This window comes from Lotus japonicus, chromosome 4, assembly GCF_012489685.1.
Source record: "Lotus japonicus ecotype B-129 chromosome 4, LjGifu_v1.2".
NCBI classification, from domain to species: Eukaryota; Viridiplantae; Streptophyta; class Magnoliopsida; order Fabales; family Fabaceae; genus Lotus; species Lotus japonicus.
In genome coordinates, this window is record NC_080044.1 from 76928882 (window position 1) to 76949479 (window position 20598).

At 35.5% G+C, this 20598-nt stretch overlaps 3 protein-coding genes across 3 annotated transcripts; 1 reads left to right on the top strand and 2 right to left on the bottom strand.

The window, feature by feature from the left end:
- Positions 1–431: 431 nt before the first annotated feature.
- On the bottom strand, positions 432–5582 carry LOC130709932 (glucan endo-1,3-beta-glucosidase 13-like). Its single transcript, XM_057559064.1, has 4 exons — positions 4004–5582; positions 2467–2808; positions 1088–1118; positions 432–989 (listed from the first exon to the last, which is right to left on the bottom strand). The coding sequence occupies exons 1-4, from the start codon at positions 4056–4058 to the stop codon at positions 884–886; spliced, it is 534 nt and encodes a 177-aa protein (XP_057415047.1). The 5' UTR covers positions 4059–5582; the 3' UTR covers positions 432–883.
- Positions 5583–13589: 8007 nt separating this feature from the next.
- LOC130715953 (protein kinase PINOID-like) lies at positions 13590–15773 on the top strand. Its single transcript, XM_057566116.1, has 2 exons — positions 13590–14424; positions 14509–15773. The coding sequence occupies exons 1-2, from the start codon at positions 13811–13813 to the stop codon at positions 15290–15292; spliced, it is 1398 nt and encodes a 465-aa protein (XP_057422099.1). The 5' UTR covers positions 13590–13810; the 3' UTR covers positions 15293–15773.
- A 1869-nt stretch (positions 15774–17642) lies between these two features.
- On the bottom strand, positions 17643–20404 carry LOC130713789 (uncharacterized). Its single transcript, XM_057563590.1, has 2 exons — positions 20089–20404; positions 17643–19118 (listed from the first exon to the last, which is right to left on the bottom strand). The coding sequence occupies exons 1-2, from the start codon at positions 20275–20277 to the stop codon at positions 17895–17897; spliced, it is 1413 nt and encodes a 470-aa protein (XP_057419573.1). The 5' UTR covers positions 20278–20404; the 3' UTR covers positions 17643–17894.
- Positions 20405–20598: the final 194 nt, after the last annotated feature.

Here is a 20598-nt window from a genome sequence, read left to right on the forward strand (position 1 = left end):
TTTATTGTCACTAAAGTTTTTCCTCATGGTGCGGTGGAAATTAAAAAGGAAAGGCTAGGATACATTTTTCAAGGTTAATGGGCAAAGTCTCAAATGTTTCATGAGAGTCCAGTGCTACAAAAAGAGGTGTATTTGAAATATATACTTTATCCCAAATGTTTAATATGGGGTATTAAATGTTAGTTAATTTGTAACATGAATAGTCATGGTTCAGTTATATTTTGTTTCAACCAGTCTATGTATTTCTCTTAATGAGTCCATGCATGATAGTTTTAGTTTAATGTTTTTTATGTAGATCATATCAAGCCAGACAAGCCTCCTTTCATCTTCTAAAGAAGCTTTATAATATTTACTTTCAGAGATATCATAAAATAGAAGTTACAGATTACAAAATATATTACTTCTTTTATTTATTACTACTATACTTCAGTTGCCCCAACAGGATATCCACACTTGGCTAGTTAAAATCTTGAAGGATTACAATAAATCTACAGGTCTGGAAAAATGGGTTACAGTTTTTGCAGTAACCATCGATACCATTTGGAGGAGAAAGAACCTATTTATTTTTCCAAAACCAAAGGCTAAGTCTCTTATCTTGTTGTCATCAACTGATCCTAGTGCCAATAAGAACCTAAGGACCAATCAAAGTGGCAGAAAGCAGAGAAAAAGAATATTGAGGACAAGGGAAAGGGATAAACAAAATTAAGCTGCAAAAAGAGGTCATTTTGCACAATTATAGATTCTTGTCATGACCCAACTTGAAAGCTAAGAATACCTTAGCAACCACAAAAACACAATTACTAAATGCTAACATAGGTGTACTCCCTAACCTTTCTCTAATTCCCTTTTCCTTTTGTCAACTTCCTAACCGACCACAACATAGTCACATCAAAAAGTATAAAAGCAGTAGTAGCATGGCAGCAAGTTTCGACAGGACCAAGCTTTGGTTGTGCTTCTTCAGTGATGGTGGAGCAGAAGAAACCATAGACCTGTTACATGAAAAAAATTAATATGAATGTAATTAAATAAATATTTACAAGGTTCTTTCAATTTTGTCAGATCAATTATGATATGATAGCATACATACCCAGATGAAGGATAGACACATTTTCCATAGGCTGCACAGAAAAGAAAAACAGAAGTTCAGTGTGAATTATATCATGTAAAAATCCAAGTATGAACACGTCCACAAGGAAACACTCCACCCTGTTAATAACATGTCTATATCAACTTCTCTATAAAAATAGCTTCCGAGATTCTAAAGTTACTCATAGACGTTTCTCCCCATAATTGATTCTGCCTTCAGACTCAACTCTACATGAGTTTTCAAACATGCACCTTTTAATTACTGAGCTTAAAGGTTATGGGAAGAAACTTGGCTAGCCATCTCTGCACTTAATTTTAAGAAAGTATCCAACAAATAGTGCATCAAATGTCCTCTTTTGACATCAGAAATAATGCTTTTCTGAAGAAAAAAAAAGAACACAATCCAAGTACCCAACAATATAATCTCAAATAAGGTATCTATGATAAAGTACTTTTCATATATAACAAATCTAAACAATTGCTTATCTCAAAAGCTAATAACCTCTGCTTTTCTTCTAAAAGAAGTCACATTACAGTATTTCAAAGTATAAGAACTTATTGCAGATTTGCATAGAAAACTAGTTAATCAATTTTAAACTTAACCAAACTAAAATTCAAAAGAAAAGAACAAGTACACAAGTAGTATGATTAATTGGTCAAAATTGCTTAGTGTGTGTTTCAATGCCAGTTTAGTGTAATGTGAACGGTTTTATCCCAATTCATAAGAAGAGTTCCACTCACTTTTTATTCGAAATAAGTGCTAATATTTAATTTGACTGATGCTAATGGATATCCAAACATATAGCCTTAAACTTTCAACAAAAATTCATGTCCCACAATGGATTGAAAAAAGCTGATTTTCTGTGGCTTCAATGGAATACAAACAAACATTAAACCAATTTTGTCTTCACCTCTTTTCACCCTTCTTGCACACAAAAAGGATGAAAATGCCACGAGTTACAGAACCTTTACACAGTGACATGTATTTATCAACCAGGAAGAAATTCAGCAAGGACCACCCAACTTTTGTTTTACATATTGTATTTGCATAAGTGCATCACTAGGTTACCAAAAAGGGAATGAAGGCCGAAACAAAAAACATACAAAATGCCTGAGACAAAGTTCCTAAATTCATGTAACAAACTGTTTGTTGGCATTTTGTGAACATGTCATAATGCATCCACATATTTTGTGGTGGGGCTATGGAATTTTAATCACATGCCAATATAATTCAAATCTGCTAACATATTTGGATCAATATTTTTCCTGACACCCAGAAACTAATCAAAGAAGTTTCTCCGCATAACTGATTTCATCCATAGAATCAATTTAGATGGATTTTCAAACATGCACACTAAGTAACATTTATATTCAACTTACTGGGGTTATTTTTTGTCAAAGTAGCAGTTCCACCAAAATTGCAGGCAATATCAGAATTCCCATTTGTCTGATAGTAGTTGTTGAAAGCAAAGGATGCATGAGAAACTAGTGTGTCTGGTTCATAACATGCTCCACCTTTTTGGATGGGTGTGCAGTCTGCCTTTCCAAGTCCACAAGCCCAATCTAGTGCATTCTGCAAGTCAGCTTGGGAAACTCCAGCAAGTGCAACACACCATGTTGTGCCATCAATGAATGTAGTGTTGCCTTCTGGTGGTGACGGTGTTGTTGGCACTGGGATTACTGCATCTGCCTTCTCTTGCACCACTATTCCCCTTGCCATGCCTACAAATTTATGCCAAGGACATGAAAGCAGGAAAACAAATCACTAAGTATTAAACAAATGATACCAGCAATTTAATACTTCAATAGTTTTCTATTTCCTGAAATTCATGATCAACTGTGATTGTCTTTAGCTCCATGTTGGAGAACCTCAAAATCAGAATTGATCATGATGGAGAAACATGATGAAGCTGTAATCACAGGCAAGCCAAAATTATGGTGGAAAGAAGCTACCATTAGTTGCTTCTTTTTGGTTATCATAATCGATTCTGGCTATCCCATGATGAAAACCAAACATACCAATAGTTTGAGAGTCATTTTGGAGAATTTATTTCAGTGTTAGAATCAATTCTCCTAGAAGCTAAAGAGAGTTTTTTTCATGTTAAACATAATCCATTGTGATATTTACAACTAGATTTCACAACATTACCCCCAAAAACCATTTTTTTTTTCAGAAATGTAGCCAAACCTAAGTCACTTCTGTTGCAACTCACTTCTACTACAGTCAATTTTAACAAAATCAATTGTGACAATGCTGATCCGAACACGCTATACTTTTCTAAAATAGAATCAATTTTAGTACAGAGAAATTTAAACTAATTAGCATGTAAAAGGCATGGCTGTATTGCTACTAACATCGATGTGTCTAATGTTTGATGAGCCAGAAAATATGTGAATGTTAAACATGAACCCTGCTACCTATGAATCACCAGTCAATAACTCATTAAAAGGAGCAAACAAATAAAAGCAAATGGTCTCATGACTTTATGTATGACCATGCCTCAGATATGCAAAAATTGAGTTTTCAGGGGATTCTGGCTGGATGGAAGTAATGTATTTGAACCCCATCCCTCTTTTAACTACCCTTGTTTGCCAAATAAAAAAATTACCAGTTTGGTGGTAAAAAAAAAGTGGTTTAGGTTGAAAAAATATTTCATCACAATACCTACAAATCAAAAGATTAAAAGAATCATGTTTTCCTTTTCCCCTTTTACAAGCTACAATGTGAAAAGTGTATGTTACAAGGCTACATAGCATGGGAAGAAACACAAGAACCCAGCTTCAAAAACTCAAATGAAAAAAACAAAATCAAGAGAAAACAGAGCAAATCACAAGAAAAACAGCACACAAAACACACTTTCTCTAGGATAGACATTACAAGAACAAGTGAAAAAAAAAAAGAAAAAAAAAGGCTTACCAAGACAGCATGCCAAAAAGGCCAGGCACAGAAAAAACCAGATTTCCTTCTTCATTGTTCCACCTTGAAATAACCAATCTTGTTGCTCCAAAGATTGTATTTTTATGTATATATAGAGAGAAGGAGATTAGTATTCCAAGTTATTCTATTGAGCACTATGATTCTGTTGCTATGTGTAGAGACTTGAGAGAAATAAAGCTGTATTGTTTGTTGGTGTCAATGGAATCACAAGTTACTTGAAGGAGGTATTATATTTTCTTTATCACTTTTTCTGAGATTTCCAATTTTTTTATGGAGAAGAACAATGAAGTATACTTCTGAAGCAAGTAGTACTATCTTTGGCAGACTGCAGCAACAGTGATATCATTTGAGCCTTTTCTATAAAGGGTTAAATATGTTTATGGTCCCTGTGTATTGAGGACAGTTTGAGTTTGGCCCCTAATTTTTTCAAAGTAAAGTAACCATCCCTCCGATTACACTTTTCGTAACAAACCACCCTTAACTCCGCCAGTCCTTGCCAAATACCATCACCTGAGGGGACGTGGCATTGCCACGTATTAAATGAGGTTGACCTGGAATTTATTTTCACCTTATTATTATTTACAAATCTTCATCTGCATATCTTCTTCATCAAAAACCCACTCTTCAACATCAATCTTCAGGTGCATAAAGGATCATTCATCAAACCCAGAAAAATTAGCAAAAAATGATATCTTTGGATTTGGTTCCACCATCTTCCTCTGTCACTTTCAGCAGACCCATTCACCAATTTTCCATTCAATCGATGACCCTCTCTTTCAGAGTCTTCTCCACACCAGCAGCCACACCCCTCAAATCTCGCTTCATCTTCTCCTTCAGCACATGCCCCTCCAGCCCCTACGACGTCGTTTCACTCCACAATCCTTCCCCTGTTTCTGATCACTTGCGCGCAGCGGTTTCCCCAGTCTGAGCTGTTCGTTCGGGTCCTCCATTCAGTCTGAACCCGACCCAGATCTGCTCTCTGGTTCTTCCGTTGGGCCGAGAGGCAACCCGGTTTCAGGGGGTCTGAATCGGCGTTCGCCGCCATCCTCGGCATGCTCGCCAGAAACGGTTGGATGAGGTCCGCGTATTGGGTCATGGAGAAGAATATGGTTGGGTGAAAATGGAGGACGTTGTCATGGATGTTTTGGTTAGTGGTGATGCTTCTTCTGCTTCTTCATCTTCGCCTAAGGGATCGGTTAAGCTTCTTGATTTGCTGCTTATTGTGTTCCACGAATTGGGATGTTTTGTTGCTGTTTGTGTTCCACGAATTGGGGGTTGTGATTTGATGAGGAAACCCTAGATCTAGTTTTGAGGATTGATTTTAAGGCTTTTGGTGAATTAAATGGAAGAAGGGGTTTGATGATGAATTATTCTATTTTCTGGATTTTATATTTTTAATGCTGGAGAAGATGATGAATATGAAAATGAAGAACATAGATGAAGAGGAACCCAGGAACTATTAATTTGCATTTTATTTGTTAAAATAGGTATGTAATTAGGAAGTTAATTAGAGTGTCTTAATTTTATTTTTAATTTAATAAAAAATGAAAACCTTAAAAAAACGTCATTTTTAATTTTTACTAAAAAATAAATTTCAGGTCAACCTCATTTAATACGTGGCAATGCCACGTCCCCTCAGGTGATGGTATTTGGCAAGGACTGGCGGAGTTAAGGGTGGTTTGTTACGAAAAGTGTAATCGGAGGGATGGTTACTTTACTTTGAAAAAATTAGGGGCCAAACTCAAACTGTCCTCAATACACAGGGACCATAAACATATTTAACCCTTCTATAAAAGGTGGTAGAGTTGTAGAGTCCAGCATGTCAAAGCAAAACCGTCAAAATAATTAACATTTATCATTATTAAACATATTAATATTAGTTAATTATTATTACTAATTGATTTTTTTACGTTACAAAATGATTGATAATGCTTGATGCGCGGGTAATTTATGACCTCTTAAATATTGCGTTACGAAATTTGGATATACTAATATAGATGTAGACATGTAGTAATCATAATAATGATGATGATGGTTTGATTTGTACTAAAATAGGATGATTTGATGTTGTCTAAAAATTGAGTATTTAAGTTATAAAAATTTAAAACTCATTCTGAAAATATTGATTTAAATTGTTTCGTTAGTATTGTTTTGCATTTTATCATATAAATTATACTCTTTTCCGATGTACCAAAAAAAAAAATATATATAAATTATACTCATTTATTGACAATTGAAATCAATATGCCGGACATTATTGGTTGAGTGGTAAGTAAAAAGTGATTCATCAAATTCTATACATCAAGCGTAGAAGTCGTTGAATGTGGAATTTACCGAGTAATTTCTTATACATCAAGCATCTCATCATCTTTTATTTTTGGCATATTTTTCATTCATGATAAATAATTTAAATACTATTTGTTGAATGTGAAAAATTACCGTATAATTTTTTTTTTACAGAACCGTATAATTTCTTATACATCAAAGCATCTCATCTTTTACTTTTGACATAGTATTTTTAATTCAATGATCAATACTATTACTTAAATTCAGTCAATCATAATATTTATAAGTTCATAAAATAACAAATTTCGAGTCATAAATTTAATGATAAAACATATAAGTGAATTTTATTATTTTCAAAGTCTCATCTTTGAAAATAAGACGTTCAAAAAAAAAGTCTCATCATTTTTTATCAAGATTTCTTTAGTAATCTCATTTTTTTTGGTCAAAAGTAATCTCATCTTTAATTAAGCATTTTTTTAGCATGGCAAAATAATTAAGCATTTAGACGGCCTATTATCATATGGACAGAGCCAAATGAGTTTTATTGTCAAGGACTGGGCCAATTATGTATGTCGCGGAAATCGAAGTAACAAAGCCATAAGAGTTAGGCCAAGAAAATAAAAGTATATCCCAAGTCCAACTCAACAATGGCCCATTTGGCGAAACCAGTTACTTTCACATTTCATTTCATGGTGTTAGTAGTGCAAATATGAAACTGATAACATTTAAAATCAAAAGATCTAACAAAATAAATAAAATATAAACCAATGATTTACATAAAACATGATAGAGAAGCTGTTCCACGGCTTGAGCTTTGCTTGGCTCATGGTTGGCGTGTGGTTGAGTGTTTTTCGGATTCGTTGGAAGCGGTGTCCTTGGTGTCTTCTGGTCCGTCTGAGCGTCATAAACTTGCACCGCTCATCTGGGATATTAAGGACTTGTTGGAACGTCAGTGATATGTTGTTCTTAGGCATACCCTTCGACCTTCGTGAAGGTAACGCTTGCGCTGACTTTTTGGCCAAGATGGAAGCTCGTCAGGAGGACCCTTTGCACATAGTGAATTCTCCCCCAGATGGCATGGGTAGTTTGTTGTTGGCTGATTCTATGGGTGTCTACTTAATTTGTGAGACCATAAGTCGGGTCTAGCCCATTATCCTTTTCTCCTTTCTGTCTCTTGTTCGCTTTCCTTTGTCACCAAAAAAAGAGAGAAGAATTTGCAGAAGACGTTAATCAAATTAATTATTAGCAAATGATTGATTAAGACCATAAAAGAAAACATTAATATCACCAGCCATTTATGTAGAAAATCATGGTGAAATCAAAAGGGAAAAACAAGAATGGTGATAACTTATAAACAAATGAATGATGTAATGAAAGGAGATGCATATGACCTTTGAAGGAAGGATTTGATTATTGAAAGAATTAGAGGTATAGAACTAGTTTAATTTTTTCGTTACATGAGGAAAAGAGGTATTGACTAGAATTACTTTTGATAGTAAATCAGGATTTTACCAAATTATATTTACAAAAAGGATCTAAAGCATTAACAACATTTTGTTTTCAATAATGGCATAGGATCTCTAGCTCTTTACCCAAATCGCCAAAATAAGATCTCTATATATAAGATCGCCAAAATCTACTTATAAACAAGATTAAAGCCACTAAAACCGGTTGATTTCCATCTGACCTGAGTTTATAAAATTCTCTTTGTCCCATGAAATCGTGAGTAGTGACGTACTATCAGTCTATCACCACTCACATGTTTAAATTTGGAGTATTGTCGAGGTTTAATGTCATATAACATATGGTGAGACAAAATCTGAAGTTTGATGAACAACCACTGCAAAACCAAATTTTTATATTGTTGAACCAAACAAGACACAGGAACAATGTAGAACAATTTGGGAACATACGGCGTGGACTTCATATTATTGCGGTATCGAGAAGGAGGAACTGAGATTCCACATGAAATATTTTATATCTGAATGAGTGCTTTTGATGCAGTCATTATATTATATATGTTCATTATTTATTACTGCATTATTTCATTGTTGTTCATGCTTACGAAAACTAATCGAACTAACAAGAGAATACGTAAAGAACATGAAAGTTGCTACTTTTTTATTCTTTTAAATTAATTAAAATTTTAAATTGCACATATCTATAAAAAAATCTATCAAGACAATTATGTTCGAGTCGAGTAGGATTTTTATGGGCGACAAAATTTTTCCTGCTAAAAATTTAGCGTAGTTACATTCACAAAATTTAAAACCTGAGAACTCTTCTTAAGCTAATTAAAAGTTTAAAACAACCTTCTCTCAATCACTGTGAATTGATCTACACGTTTGATGCTTCATTTGAATTATTTGAAGTTGGTGGCATGATGTCAACTAATCCTAGTTCATTTTACACCAAGGATGAGTTCCTGTCTAATGTGACATATTTTGTCCTATTGTCGGCCTATCATTATAGCGGGAATATTGGTGGGTGTTTTTTTCTCTCTTATAGACATTTGCAACCTTGGAAATGTGTCCTTTGATTTTGGCTCAATAATTAATGTATAAGCATCATTATAATCATAATATTCTCCAAATTTTATATTGCCATATGGGGGGTTCTTTCCCTTCTTAACTACATTAGAAATATGAGTTTATACTGTATATATAGTATCATTATAAACATGGATCGCAGATAGAGTGAATGGTAATCTAATATGTTATATACAAGAAAGCGATTTATTTGAGTATGAGAGTGTTTCTATATTACGCGAAACAATCTTCACACAAAACACACGATTATTTATAAGTGTACCAATAATCAATCTTGCTAGATGAGATTCATGGCCTATTTATAAAAAAAATGCGGAAGTCTATAAAGATGAGAAAACATATTTTGTTTCCATTTTCAAATTTTTTAAAACATTCTTAATTGTTTTTTTCTTTTTTATTTTCATTTTCATATATTGCTGCTACTACCACCATTATCACCACCACCGGCACAAACCTCCACTGCCTCGATTTTCCTTCAAATGCTACCAATCAACATCTTTTTATTTTCGATCTATTTTAATTATGTTTAAAAAAAACACTTATTAGAAAAATATTTTTTAAATATTTTTTTTGGTAATTTTTCTTTTTAATATTAATTAAAACATGTTTTCAACTTTATTTTATGTTTTATTTTAAAATGAAAATATAAAATAAAACTAAGCAAGCTAGAGGCCCTGAACTAACCCCTCTATTTCCTTTTTTTTTTTTTTCTTTTTTCAAAAGATCAATATATATAAAAAGAAGAAGCTTGAGACCAACCCTCTCAAGTAGGTATGAAAACATATGGAAACAGCAAGAAAAGCAGCAAGGGAATAGCGAAAATGGAATCAAAATAAAGCACCAATCAAGGTCTCCCTATTACACCCTGATTTGGCTAGAAAATCAGCAAGGAAGTTGGCTTCCCTGGAAATGTGGACACAGCCAACACAGTTCACTTCCACCCTGAGCAGGTCAATCTGTTGAGAATACTTATTAATTTCAAAGGCCTATTTGCTTCAGTATTCACCCACCCAACAACAAGTGTAGAGTCGCTCTCTATCACCACAGGAGATAAGGAGAAGTGTTTGCAAAACATGCAAGAGGGCTTTCCAATCAAAGTTTGGTCGTCATTTGCATTTTCTCTATTATACAGTGCACACAAATGAGTATTTCATACTGCTTAGTGTGTTAATCATATACCGTTGAATTAATCTCACAGCTATTATTAATTAGTTGTGAAAATATCTTAGTAAAAAAATATTATGTTGAAATACATACCTCCTTCTGGAAATTATTGGCCCCTGGGCATCAACATTACCACATGAAACACTTTCCATTGCTCTTTCCCAAAATATTAGTTTCAATCCAAACAATCATGGGGCCTTTCAACAATTTCTACACAATTAATCTAGTTCAACAAAAGAGTGAGAGGATCAGTGTCAAATAATTCAAATACTCCTATGTAGGGTTTTAATTTTTTCTTTTAGAGAATCATTCTGTTCAATTGGGACCCAATTAATTCCCCGTGAACTGAATAGACCGCACCTTTATTTGTCTCCAAATGTGTCACTCATTTGGAATACACATAATTTTCATCATATGCAATTTTCATACACAGATTTTTTTGAGCAGTTTTTATATATTGAGATAATATGAAAAGTAGGGTGTTTATAACATATGTGTACTAGATCGGGTGATAAGAGTTAACATTACCGAAACAGAATTTAGTAGCGGATGTATAGGCCTAAAGACTGAGCTTCTTCTCTATTTTGGGGGAAGTGTTTCTGTCTTGGGGAATATAACACGCGCACACACACACATATATATATATACACACACATGGAGTGGTAAGAGCTAGGAGACATATGGGTTGGGAAGGGAAAGATTCAGGGTTCGAATCATGTAAGAAAAATTTGAAGGAATTTTCTAACTTACTAAACTAACCACTAACATTTGTCTATAAAAAAAAGTGATCTATTTAATTGTAATTTTAGATCTTTTATGTTCAACACAGTAAAGCACACAATCCTCACACCCATCTGACACTTGAGACACGTGATTATCACGGGGTTACGCAATTGGACAGGGTGGGTTTGGGTTTAATTTTTTTTTTTCGAACAATAGAAAAAAAACCACTCAATAAAATAGATGAATTATAAAATAGTTTATCAAAAGTAGCCTAAAACAACACCTCTCTTGCACAACCATGTTTTGCTAGGGTATCACGTAAGGCATTAGTTTCTCTATAAACATGTCAACATACATTACGACAATTCACTCCCTTGCAAAGCCTATCAATTAGTTTTGAAACTATTAATGTGCTTAGTTCCATGGTCTAAACGAACATAATTTACCCACCTAACAACAACAAAAAAGAGTCGCTTTCAACTATATAATGTCATATTTCAAAAAAAAAAACTATATAATGTCCCTAAAACTGAATTTCTTACAGAATAAGAAAGCATTCAGAATCACCATCACCTTCGCTTCATAAGTCCACTTCCACCCAACCTATTAAGAGAAATTAAATACCCCACCGTTTTTCCTTCCCCATTATTCCTTAGCACAGCCTAACCCCACTCAAGTTTTTTCAACTACCACATATATTAAAAATACCAAAGATGTGCAGAAGTACACCTTCAAGTTTTTTACCCTAGAGCCGACCTAGCTACAAAAAATGTACAGCTTGTTAATCTATGTTTCTTATAATTGCATATCCTAATAAATGATTGTCAACATCATCAACACCATAATAAATCAATAATAGCTTAATCCATGTAGTAATTAGTGGCAGTCCGTATATAGAAAATTATTTAAATCGTCCTATACTCCTATATACTTATGCAACACACACCAGTTGAAGGATTGTAAAACATTTTCATTTGAAGTAATTAAGGGTGGTTTTCAAAAAAAAAATAAAAAAAATTAAGGGTGAGTTTGTTTTCCAATTAGCTGAAGATGATCCACTAGACAAAAGACATTGAAATTAATTAAATTGCTTAAGTGCACCTAAAGATAAAACTTTAAAAATCCAACACCTAATAAATACCGTACCCCCTACATATATTGCAGGATAAATCTCAAGCAACTTAGACAATGATATGATTTTTCTAGTTCGAATCTTCTTTTATTCATTTTTATATAAAAGTTTATTTCTTATCATCATTTGTTTTCTCTTTGATCCCAAAGCAAAGGTTAAGACGTAAGACTCAATTTCCATGGGAGGAAATCATCGCACGAGAAGATTCCCAGGCCAGGGCTAAAGTCAGAAAAAGATCACAGGTCAGGATGAAGGAAGAAGGGGCCGCTAACCACCATTTGGTCCCATTTGTATGGTTAGTATGTGAGGCCAAGCACGTCACTTCTTTTAAGCTCAAGAATAAAAAGATGGGGTATATATATTTGCATGAAAACATTATCATTATCTGTGTCTCTGCATCTACGTACAGACATCATATTGTCATTCATCACCAATAGTTAGTTTCCATTTGACAAGGCTCTGAATGTATGGACGCCAAAAGCTACCTTAGCTTGATTCCAAACAAAAACTTGTGGTTCTTGATATGTCAATTATTGGCCATGGTGTGTTTTCCTCTTTTTTTTTTTCTTTTGAATTTTTGTACGTAATTAAACATTGCTGAAATTCCTAAAATTGATGGAACAAAAGGAAATTTTGCTTTATTTATGTTTGCTTATATAAGAATTTCTTTCGTTTTGAAATTTGGATAAATTAATTTATATGATAAACTTGTCATGACATGGACGAAGAGTTACCTTGAGCTATCCTAAATTCTTGAGTTATCTGGGAGTAATAATTTTAATTTGAATGTAAATGATCCTTAATAAATGAAAGAATGAGTTGACTAAACTTACTTAACCCCATGAAAGAGAGACTAATTAATATTTTTCGGTAAACTTCACAGAACCCCTCGGTAAATGGTTTTTGCCTTTATGGTTCCACGGTTGAATTGATTTTTTATTTTTGCTACCTTTATTTTTTCCTGTCATTTTTTCTTCATGTCAGACAGGTAGTTTTATTTATGGTAAAAATATTAATGGTCAAGGATAAAGCAAGCACACCTTAATATATATCCTCTTTTAAAGTTTAAAAATTAAAGCCATTTCTCTTCTTTCATGTTACTACTACTACTACTACTGTTTTCTGTCCTTTACATTAATCTTGCCGAAGAACAGTAAATTGAAGGATATATTATAAACACAACTTAAGCCCTAAAAGAAATAATTAAAAAAAATAAAATTTGTAAGAATTTTATAGAAAAACTAAATTAAAAGAGTGTCATAGTATGAAAAAATGAGACTCTCACTCCAGTCTTTTCTGCTTGGTCATAAATAGGGTTGACCGTTGCATGGTTTCCTGAACACTCTACTTAGGGGCCTTCCCGTCATTACATCCAATCAGTGTCAAAAAAAACCTGCAAATAATTTAAAAAATATTAAAAACTTCTCTCCACAAACACAACCTGCAACACACGCTCATTAGTCAACAGTCATTGCCCAGTAATTTGTCAAAGCTTGAACAATGCTCCAAAGGAACTTCTGTCCTTACCGCCACGTGTCCATCCCTTTCTTCCTCAATTCGTCATCACCCTCAGGACCCCTGTCCTACTCCTACGACCTCCTACCCCAAAACCCCGCACGTGCCAAAACTCCCACACTTAACAGTTTGCTCTCTCTCTCTCTCACGTGCCTCTTCCTTTCATGGTTAGCACTTAGCATAAATACAACACAACCACCGTCTTCGCTTTATCCTGAACACAACACAGACACTCTCTCTTTCTCTCTGACGCTTCCCTTATTGCTCTGAAACATCTTCGTACGTTTTCTTTCACTATATTGTGCTCTCTTCACTCTTACCAAAACAAAACCGCAGTTTCAATCCCTTCACAAAACCATACTAAACCTCGATCGCTTCACTTTCATTCAACTCAACCAACCACTTTTTCTACGTACCATGTTAGACAACGGTGGAGGTTGTGGTGGTGCACGTGACTCTGAGGTGAGTTTAGAGACTGTGAATTCGAATCAGACTCAGAGAAGCTCAATGAGCAGTGAGAGCATGTGCAGCACCAGCTTCAGCCGTCTTTCCTTCGACCTCCTGCCGGCTTCGCCGGAGAGTCTCTCACTCAAACCTCACCGCTCCTCTGACTTCGCCTACTCCGCCATCCGCTCCGCCACGTTCCGCCGTAAATCCGCCCTCACGTTCCGCGACTTCCACCTCCTCCGCCGAATCGGCGCCGGCGACATCGGCACCGTCTACCTCTGCCGCCTCCGCAGTAACTCCAACCACAAACTCGACAACGACGAGCAAATTGTAGAAGAAGAGGACTGCTTGTACGCCATGAAGGTGGTGGACAAGGACGCCGTGGCGTTGAAGAACAAAGCGCAGAGAGCAGAAATGGAACGGAAGATCTTGAAAATGCTTGATCATCCTTTCCTTCCTACTCTCTACGCTGAGTTCGAAGCCTCTCATTTCTCTTGCATTGTCATGGAGTTTTGCTCCGGCGGAGACTTGCATTCCCTCCGCCACAAACAACCTAATAACCGTTTTCCCTTATCTTCCGCGAGGTCAGTTACGATTCTGTTACAACAACAATTAGTTTGTTACAGTTCAGTTATGCAGTTATACTCATCTTTTTTTCGCTTGCTCAGATTTTACGCGGCGGAGGTACTGGTGGCGTTGGAGTACCTACACATGCTGGGAATCATATACAGAGATCTGAAGCCGGAGAACGTGTTGGTCAGATCAGACGGTCACATCATGCTTTCTGATTTCGATCTCTCACTCTGCTCAGACGCAATCCCCGCCGTTGAATCCTCAGATTGCTTACACGATGCCGCGTTTCCACCTGCATTGCCCTACACTCGTTCACGGAGTTCCCTAATCACTCCCTTCTCATGCTTCTCTAACCGCCTCTTCCGGTCCCGCAAGGTCCAGACGGTCCAACCGAACCGCCTCTTCGTCGCGGAACCGGTCTCCGCCAGGTCATGCTCTTTTGTCGGGACTCACGAGTACGTCTCGCCTGAGGTCGCCGCCGGGAGGTCGCACGGCAACGCCGTGGACTGGTGGTCGTTCGGGATATTCATCTACGAGCTTATCTACGGTCGCACTCCGTTTGCGGCTCCATCGAATGAGGCTACACTGCGGAGCATCTTAAAGAAGCCTCTGACGTTTCCCACTGCCGCGCCTTCAAGCGCGCTTGAGGTCCACGCGCGGGATCTTATAACCGGGTTGCTGGACAAAGATCCGGCGAATAGGCTCGGGTCGAAGCGCGGCGCCGCTGACATCAAGAAGCATCCGTTCTTCAAAGAGCTCAACCTGGCACTGATTCGTATGATGGCGCCGCCTCGTGTTCCCGGCTCGAGAAGGCAGAAAACGACGTCGTGTAACGCTATGAAACAGCAACCGACGGCGTCGTTTGGTTATTACTTTTGAAAAAACGGACAGTGACGTATTTGTATATTGGAGCGAAAATATTTATCTTAGGGAACATTTTATTTATTCTGTTTTTTTATTTTAAGCTTTAATAATTATTAATTATATGATGTAGCAACACAGAGTGGTTTTTCTTCATAAAAAAATGAATTATTATGATGTGTATGAAATCGAGAGTGGGAAGAGGGAGTAGTTGAATGTTGCTCCCTTTTTTGGTTGCCCTATGACGGAATCGTGATAGATTGATAGGCTTTAGAAACAGAACTTGGTTCTCAATTTCCTTTTATGGAATGCCTAGATGAGTCTACCGTGGAAAAATGAAATGGGGAGAAGGGTACCAAATGCAGAAGATTCGTTGCTTAATTTATTTTCCTCTTCTTCACACACTTCTTGAAGAGGACAAATGAAAGATAATGTTACAAAAATCCAACATGCTTTTTTAAGCATCTATGCAGTATGCATCATAGTCAATATATTATATTATTCTGCCTAAATCGAGATTTCTATGCTTGTTAGTTGTTATCCTTTATAGTAATATTTTTAATTCTTGCAAAAGCGGAAATTATTTTGAAGCGGCAGTTGATTATGAAGGTTTAGTTACAACTCATCGTTGACAAGATCTCAGTGCATAATTTATACAGTATAGTTTTTTACTTCAATATGCCTCAACGCAGGGAACAGAGAAAAAACACAGCTCAAATAAAGAAACATGTGTGTATATATATATGTATATTCACACACTAATCGCCACACATTAATTAATAGACTAATAGTCACATTAATGGTCGAGCAGGTTGAACTGTACTAGTTGTTGATGGTCACATTATTATTTTGAAAAGCTAATTAAATTATGTTTTAATCATTATCATATAGTGGTTTTATTAGCCAATGGAGTAAAAGAATATAGTGGTATTATTGAGAGTGGGGGGATTCAATTTTTTTTTTTTTTTTAAATTAGCAATGTATCTGATGGCCGTGAACATGAGACTAATTCTTTCAAGACTAGAAGATCAATTTAGGGGTTATGTTTTTTCTAACAAATCAATCTCCATATATATCATTTAAAAAATGAACTTTTAATTTATAAAAGTTTGAACTTTGAAGAGTTCAATTATCTACTACCTATGAGACCTATCGGTACTAAAAAAATTATTGATCTGATGTGTGGCGTATATAAACCTCTGTAAATTGCATGCCATACACACATATATGCTTATTTCACCTTTTATTGACAATGCATCATTTAATTAATTGGAAGAATATTGAGAGCCATAATGTGCGGCATACGTAAAGAACTGCAAGACTTTATGTTTAAACATGTCGCAGCATGCAACACATGAGTGGATATAATTAAAGTTGAAATTTTTTTTGCTTGCAATTACTACTACTAATTTTAATTTCAGTTTTGAATAATTTATTTTAAAATATTCTTCATACATATGATAGCTTCCCATTTAATTTGATTCCCTACATATACCACTTGTTTTTGTTCTCTCTTTAAAATAATTGTCTAAAGAAATACAAATATTATTTTTTATATTCACAATCAATATGCATTTTTAATTTGATTTCTTCTCTGCAATTTTCATGTGAACCAATTATATCAAAAGTTTAAACAGTTGGATAACAGTCATATGAACGGTTTTTATTGCACGCCCTCTTATGCAAGAACTTGTTTGAACTTAGAAGTTGTAAACAATGCACAAATCACATATCATATGTTAAATATTCAACTTTTTATATATAAGAAGAATTGATGGCGATAAAAATCAAACTTTAGATCATTTGGTCATAGTGATTTTGACACGATGTCAAGAACCAATGAATTAGTTGTTTGGCAAATTAGAATTTGTCCGTGATTTGCACCTCAAATATTATGAGCAAGGCAATCCAATTAAAAAATGACGCCCCCCCCAGCTCATATGATTTCCATGTTTCTGCTTTCAAAAACAACTTAATAAGTACTTATGTCATGTCAATATACTTATTTGCATCAGCTTCAGGCAAAGACACCATAACCAAACTGGTAATGGAAAAACACACTTAAACTCTCGAGTCTTGACCAATACTACACAAATGCTTGTTCAATTTCTCAGCTAGTGTTAAGATCAGTGGCTGATCAGAATCTGTCTTTCTTAAGTATTTGTCATCCCAACAAACATTAACAACACAGCTACATCTACAATCTATTAAATTACTACTCAGTAGGGCTTATTTAGTTTATCCTGCTGAAATTTAATTTTACCTCACACTCTAGAGAATGAGTGTGACTCTGAGAACATATTGTTAATTTGTATGAAATATACCACTAATCTCAGGGTTAACAAAGAAGCAAATAAATAAGCTCATATCATATCACCTTAGAATTTCTATAATCACAGGCTGACTCAAAGCACCCATACATACTGAGATATAATCCTGATTCTTACAACCAAATCACATGCCACCATCAAACATTCACCAATGAGATTGGAACTATATAGTCTAAGCATAAATTTTAAAATTGAAAAACATAGTAGTCATAATGGACAACACATTAAACAATCCTAAAATCACCACAATGGATAAAATAAAGCAGAGAAAAGGAGATGAAATGATAAAACTAAATCAAACCATCAACCATTGAACGATGGAGAAAGCGTTTGACTTTAGTTTTGGCATCTTTGATTGACGCCATGATCCTAGTTGACTCATCCATTGCTCTAGCCAGTCTCTCCTTGGTTTCAGTCTCTTTGTCATATAGTGATCTTAACTGTGCTCTGACCTCCTTCTTTTGGTTTTCACATTCTTCCAGCTTGCTCTCCACAATTTCAATGAATTTTCTGTTGATCTCTTTTTTCTCTTTCAGCGTGCCAGACTGATGAACAAGTTGTATTGCCTCTAGTATCTCAACTAGTCTCAGGTGAAGCCACTCAATGTCCACTTCAACATTTTTTATATCATTTACTAGAGCAATCATGTTATTAAGGTCATATTCTTTGATTCTACCCAAATTCATCCCTTGAAGTTCTGAGATGATGTCACATATCAACTCCAACAACAAGGAACGGTGTGTCATTGTCAACACTGTGCAGTTCCTAGCAATATCTCCATGCTTGCTTAGAATTTTCCTTAATATAGGCCTGGATTCTGGTTTCACTTTGTATCCACCAACGGTGGTGTCGCTATGTTCATCACAATCAACTTCATCATCTTCATCATCGTCCCACATATTGACCATTTCAGTTATGTTGAGGCTGCAAGAACCGGATGGAGATCCAACTGAGAAAGACTTGCTAAGGTTCTTCTTTGCTATGCCCCCAAAGTTATTTGATGCTTGAAATGTATTCTTCCCTTCCATTTGATTTGAGGGATTTGGAATTGACATTTCAACCTCAGGCACTTGTTCCATGTCTGGTACATTAGCAGTCAAGTTCACTGGAGCAACAGAATTTCCAACATTTTCAAGCTCTTCATGTCTCTTTTCTGGTGCCAAGGTGGAGGGATTTGAAATTGACATTTCAACCTCAGGCACTTGTTCCATTTCTGGTACATTAGCAGTCAAGTTCACTGGAGCAACAGGAAATCCAACATGTTCAAGCTCTTCATGTCTCTTTTCTGGTGCCAAGGTGGAAGGATGATTAAGCTGTTGTTGGAAGACATTAGTGGAAGAGAAAAGCTCCCTTGAAGCCTGAGGCTTTGAACATGCTGAAATTGCAGCTTTTTCAGTTTCAATTGGTTTCTTTGAGGATCTCAAGGAGGTGCGGCGAGCCGAAATCATCACGGAATCTGGAATCAAATGCTTTCTCACGGAAGGAGGGCACTTCCAAGACTCTGACTCAATATTCTACATGAGGCAATCAGTTGCATGTGCATTAGAAATAAACCAAACGCAAGGAAAAGAGAGAAAAACTAAGAGAAACCCAAGAAACAGGTCATTATGTTTTGATCGAGTACCAAGCATATCAATTTCATTGAGCCTTCATCTGCCCTTAGCCAAACAATAATTTCATTGATATAACATAAAATATTTCTCTAATTTCTGTGCAACAATGAGTATTCACAGTACTCCTTTAACAAAACATAAATTTCATTGAGAAAAACCATTAAAAATGTTGCACAATACAGAAATAATTTTTCTTTTCACTTGATACTTGGTGTGAGTTTGGGGAATTTAATCAATCTGACAGCTCCACTTTTTTTCTTGCCAAATTTCTAAAGAGAGCAAAATAAGGGGTTCACACTTTCAGCTTCATTATTAACACAATCAAGTGAGGAAAAAGACAATTTGTTCTCAAATATGAAGTTCTAGTTGTAAATGGAAGGGGAAAATAATTTAGGGAGAAGTGGCCTCCCCCAACATCTACAAAGGCATAATCATCACATCCACACAAATGGTGCAAGGATCATGCATGCTAAAGCAAAAGCCTTCAATACAGTTAACACATCCATCATTCCTCTGCCAAGACTATGATTTTGCTTCCAAGTTCATGTCTTTCCAACTTCATTTTCATAAAAATCACTCCTTTAGATACAATACAAAGACAAAATCATAATATCTACAGATTCTACACAAATGGTGCAAAAGAAGTGGTTAACACTCTGCCAAGACCATGTTTTTGCTTCCAAGTTCATATTTTTCCTTTTTCATTTTCATAAAAATGCCTCCTTTATACAATATACCATCTTATTAAAGACATAATCATAATATCTACACAAATGGTGCAAGGTTCATGCATGCCAGAAGCAAAAGGCTTAAATGCAGTTACCATCATTGCATTTGGGAGCAAGAAGAAAGAGTGAATGACATGGGTTACCTGGCTGGAGGGTGAATCAGAGAGGGAAAGATCAATAAACTGATGATCAGCATCAGCAGGGTTCCTGTTCTGTTTCTTTGATGTGTGAGTCTTGTTCATTAGTCTCAAAGATCTCCTTGTAGCAGAGGCAGACATGGTTTTAGTCTTGTTCATTAGTCTCAAAGATCTCCTTGTAGCAGAGGCAGACATGGTTTTAGTGTTACCTTCTTCTTCAGAGAAGAGACAAGACCAAGAACACAAGAACGCCAGCTATTTGAGGAGAAAGATGAATTTAGGTACCAATCAATGTATCATGAAAATGTTGTGTTGAGCGTGACTACTAGAAAAGGGTACAATACCACTTTTGCTGATGTAGCAATTGAATTGAAATAAACTATTTTTAGCTTATGTGTGGAAGGATAAGAGTAAATCAATAAATAACACCCACTCAGTTGATTTTTTTACTGCACTTAAAGTCTCTTATGGTTAGAAAAAGTGCAGTAAACCTTTAATTATTGATTTGATGTGTGA

Excerpts from the sequence above, each read along its gene's own strand:
- LOC130715953 (XM_057566116.1), top strand. The coding sequence starts at position 13,811 with ATGTTAGACAACGGTGGAGGTTGTGGTGGTGCACGTGACTCTGAGGTG. Across the intron at positions 14,425-14,508 it reads TTTCCCTTATCTTCCGCGAG|ATTTTACGCGGCGGAGGTAC; the intron begins GTCAGTTACGAT and ends TCGCTTGCTCAG.
- LOC130709932 (XM_057559064.1), bottom strand. The coding sequence starts at position 4,058 with ATGAAGAAGGAAATCTGGTTTTTTCTGTGCCTGGCCTTTTTGGCATGC. Across the intron at positions 1,119-2,466 it reads TTTGACAAAAAATAACCCCA|CCTATGGAAAATGTGTCTAT; the intron begins GTAAGTTGAATA and ends TTTTCTGTGCAG. Across the intron at positions 990-1,087 it reads TGTGTCTATCCTTCATCTGG|GTCTATGGTTTCTTCTGCTC; the intron begins GTATGTATGCTA and ends TTCATGTAACAG.
- LOC130713789 (XM_057563590.1), bottom strand. The coding sequence starts at position 20,277 with ATGTCTGCCTCTGCTACAAGGAGATCTTTGAGACTAATGAACAAGACT. Across the intron at positions 19,119-20,088 it reads CTGATTCACCCTCCAGCCAG|AATATTGAGTCAGAGTCTTG; the intron begins GTAACCCATGTC and ends TGCCTCATGTAG.